The sequence below is a fragment of the Microtus ochrogaster genome, chromosome 24 (genome assembly GCF_000317375.1).
Source record: "Microtus ochrogaster isolate Prairie Vole_2 chromosome 24, MicOch1.0, whole genome shotgun sequence".
In the NCBI taxonomy this organism is placed as follows: Eukaryota; Metazoa; Chordata; class Mammalia; order Rodentia; family Cricetidae; genus Microtus; species Microtus ochrogaster.
Window position 1 is genome coordinate 32,072,643 of NC_022024.1, and position 4,360 is coordinate 32,077,002.

Here is a 4,360-nt window from a genome sequence, read left to right on the forward strand (position 1 = left end):
CTGAGAGGTTTGTGGGTGACAGTGTGCGCACCGTAGTTTAGAGCAACTGAAAGGTTTGTGGCACTTTAAAAAAAAAAAGTTCCGTGTACAAAATTATTTAATAAGAAGAATAAATAGTAATGCTTCTTAGTAAATAAAATTTCTTCGATAAATCATGCAGCTTGGGGCCTGCAAAGCCCAAACATGAGAAACAGCCCAGGTCTGCAGCACCCATGTAAGAACTAGCCGTGCTGGTATGTGTTTGTCACCCTAGTGCTGGGACTGGGACACAGACACGCAGTTGCCGGAGACTCTGATCCACCTGTCTAGCCTGTTGGTGAGTCCCGGGTTCAGTGAGAAACTCTGTCTCAAAACATAGGTGAATGAAGACTTACTTGATGTAGACCTCTTGTCTCCGCAGACATGAGTCCACGCACGTGTGTGCAGCCACATGTATAGACATACACACAGAAGATGCACTTGATACTTACCACACTGACAGGCACATCCATCCATACACACAAAACAAAGTAAAAATAAATATTCAGGTCACCTTGCAAGACAGATGAAGAATATGTCAGTCTGAAAAAGCGTTTATTAGACCAAACATAATTACTTTTCTTTTTATATTGATATATTTGATAATTATAACTGTCAGAATGGGAAGCAGAAGTAATATAGTTGATAAAAATCACTTAAATTTTCACAAAACCATAAAGAATGATAACCAGCAAAAGAAACTGAAAAAACATAATTTTGTTAAATGAAAAAAATTAGTATATAATTTATTATACGAAGGCAGTGCATTTGATGAGAAAAACACTTTCCGTGGGCAAATGTGCAAGGCAGTGTTCAGACAAGAAGGAAGTATCGTGCTGTGGTGGGAAGACAGCCACAGACCGCCGCTTCGGTCCAGCAGCGAGAGCTGCAAGAGGTGGAAAACTGAAAGCTGTATAAATTGTTGAGAAACTATTCTTAGGAACTGCTTTTGATGAAAACTGATATATAATTTTGAAAAGTAAATATTGAGAGTTACAAACATATTCCTTTTTCACTTTTACTGTAGTTGAGTACAGTAAAAAAAATGAAAATGTTTATTGTACTATTATTTATGATGGTGGAAAATTTAAGTACTATGCAAACCCCCAGCAGGGCAGAGGCTTGATAATTTAGAACTGATATTGCCACAGATTGACGTGATCGCTGTGATGGGTGTGCAGCAGGGAGAAAGTGCTGTTTTATCAACAGTGCATATATGGTCAAAACCACGGGAGTAAAGAGAATGAAAATGACACAGTGTTGTTGTGGATTATTTTCGTTAGTTATTTCCGTCAGTGTTATTAATTATGCAATACAGATATAGAAAAAGTCCTCACACCCTGTGTGGACTGCACAGTGACGGCTCCTAGCATGAACGACCTCTTATTGCTAAATGTAAGCATTTATTCGGATACTCTAATCAGGGAAGACCCGTGGCTCTGAAAATAAGATCTGAATTCTTACTGTGAAAGCAAAAAACAGGCATCTTCTTTAAATATGTACGTGCGTATTAATACATTCCATGTTCACCTATGCATGCACATGATGTGCAGATATCCTGGACTAATAGTTAACATATAGGACGATTACTATCTGATTCATTATGTTGAAGCCTGTTAAATGTGCAAATGGAATTTTATAAACTTAAGAAAATTTCGCAGAAAGTAGTGGCTATAAATAATAAATGCCTCCGTCAGGTTACTTTGGTTAACTAATGTATAAACGATCTAACTGTCAGCTTCACCTGATTCAGCGTCTGTGGTATATGTCAGTGTGGGTGCCTGTATGCATATGTACCCAGTCCGTGAGCAAGAGAAACCTTATTGAGTGATTCAGATTAATCCTGGATGTTTATAAGCGCATTTCCTTGTTAAATGAACAACATGGAAATTGTTTCTATTAATATCATGTTCTTATCATAATTGTTAACTTACTTTTGGTAGATAAAGAAAGCAATCATAAACTCCTTTTAGTGCACAGATAAATTGGGCATAGCCGAAGAGACTGCTTAAAACATTAGGACTAAGTTCAATTAAGTGAATATATTTTGATATGTTCTGTATGAGAAATAATTGTGAGAAATAGTTATGACCATTTTGGTTGTTTTGAAATGGGTTCTCACTATACCACTATGTCTGGCCTGGCACTCCGTATGTAGATAAGGCTTCTCTCAAATAAATAGAGATACCAGCTCTTTCTCTCCTGGGCGCTGGGATTAAAGGTATGCACCAGCAAGCCAGGTATGACCTCTTTTTTTTTTCTTTTAATGTAATTTGTGAAGAAAAGCCCAGTATTTTTCTTAGTGGCTGATCTATAATGTTTTTCACTTAAAACATATTTCAAACTACATCATCATTTAATCAATTTATTTTCCTTATTTAAAATACAGAATTACTAAACATCTTTTCCTAGGTGCTGTAATTTTACCGTTTTCTTGAGGCCCTCTCAAGGTTCAGGGAACATTAAGGAAGGGGAGGTTCAAGGACTGTAAGGTCCAGGGGTCGTGGAGGACTGTCAGCATTCCAGTGTGGATGGGCTAGGGTCTCAAGGTCCCAGCCATAGCTGAGAAGCAATTGGCATTGGATCCATTGGAGGAGGAGGAGGAGGAGGAGGAGGAGGAGGAGGGAGAACCAGGTTTCTCCGGGTGTGCGCCCCCTGCAGGTTGTCCATGACCGGATGGACAGTGCGGCATACAGCAGCACTGAGTGGATTATCAAAGAGAAGACATGGGAGGTGGGTGGGAAGAAGTGTCTTGAGAGGGCTTGAAATGGGCGAGTTGGAGGTGAAGATACAATCACAATACATTGTCTACATGCTTGAAGTTCTTAATAAATAAGACAGCATTTTGAGGGGTAGAAGTGAAGTTTTTTGTTGCTTTTCTCATGAAGCGTTGGGTTGGAGCAAATGCCTCCTGGACTGAAATATTAAGCACTTTACCCCATCCCGGGCATATAGACATACGTCTCTGCTTATGTTAGCAATAACTTGGAACAATGTAGGTGTTCCTCTCCATTTGTGTGCGAGTTTAGCATTGTCTTAAGGGAGAAGGGAGACTTCTTAGCCTGCATCTGACTGGATGATCTTTCATTTGACACAAATGTAGTTAGTTATCAAGGCTCAAAACAGCCCAAGCCTCCAGTGAGCTCATGTTCCTAAAGATCAGCAAGTGTGTTTCGAGTTGACTCTGGTCTAACCCACTGTGAGACCTTCTGCATTTGTAACTTCAAGCCTGGTTTCATTTGGTCTAAGACAGGGAGACCTGGGCCTCATCACTGTTGGCTGTTGCTAATCTAACTGTCTGATTTCAAAACCTGTTAGCACGGAAAGGAGAAGAGAGGTTAAATAGTTGAACTGGCTTTGAAGTTTTGTCTTTGAGATTTGTTTTCCTATCCAATAACATTTTTTTAATTTTGATAAGCTATTTTTTCTAATAAGCATGGAATATCGATATTTATTTTTAATTTTAGGTGAAACACATTGCCGAGGACCCTCCTTGTAGCTGTTCTCATCGATTTTCTATTGAATACTTATCTGAGGGGCGTTACCGGCTCGGGGAGAAAATACTCTTCATAAGGGTAAGCTTGCTGTTGGCAGCCTGGATTCAGACGAGCTTGTCTTGGGATGTGCTCATTATGTACCAGTTTCCTTTTGACTCCCTTTTACTTGTAAAGAAAGAAAAATTAGAATAGAGGGTGCTATTAATGGAAGAATTTCACTGGACAGGAAAGGAGTGGTATACTTGATTCCATGAAATTTTAAGTGAGCTTGCGTAGGTGCTTTCAACTTTCAAGTAGCAAGCTAGAAGGCAGCTGAGACTACTTAGATCATTGAATATAACTAAATGACAATATCTTCGTGTACTGTATCTCTCAGGCGTTCTGAAATGGAACAATTTTCCATCAGCTCCCTGAGAGGAAGTGAGCAAAATAGAATGTCCAGTAAGAGTTCTATTAATAGTAAGAAAATAAGCAGAAATATTACCATTCATAATGATAAACACTTTGAGGTAAACAGAAGCTCTTTTTTCAGGTCATGTACCAGTATGCTGACAGTACCCATGTTTGTGGTTTTCCTTTGCCTCATCTATAGTTGATTTTTTTATCACTTTTATTGATAAGGAAATTAAAATTTCACCTGTTTAGCATTTTTTTATCTTGATATAATGCAAGAGCTGTCTTTTCTCAATTTAGGAGCATAATATAAAACTCCTTAAACATGCAATTTCACTGTCTACATTAGGAACATAGTATAAAAGTCCTTAAACATGCAATTTCACCGTCTACATTAGGAACATAATATAAAAGTCCTTAAACATGCAATTTCACCGTCTACATTAGGAACA

General features: G+C 38.4%; 1 protein-coding gene across 1 annotated transcript in view; it reads left to right on the top strand.

Annotated features, from left to right (window-relative positions):
* Gas2l3 (growth arrest specific 2 like 3) overlaps positions 1-4,360 on the top strand; it is a 21,530-nt gene that overhangs the window by 13,143 nt on the left and 4,027 nt on the right. Inside the window, exon 7 of the mRNA XM_005358197.3 lies at positions 3,486-3,593. Within this exon, the coding sequence (XP_005358254.1) occupies positions 3,486-3,593 (108 nt within the window). The remainder of the gene's footprint in view (positions 1-3,485; positions 3,594-4,360) is intronic.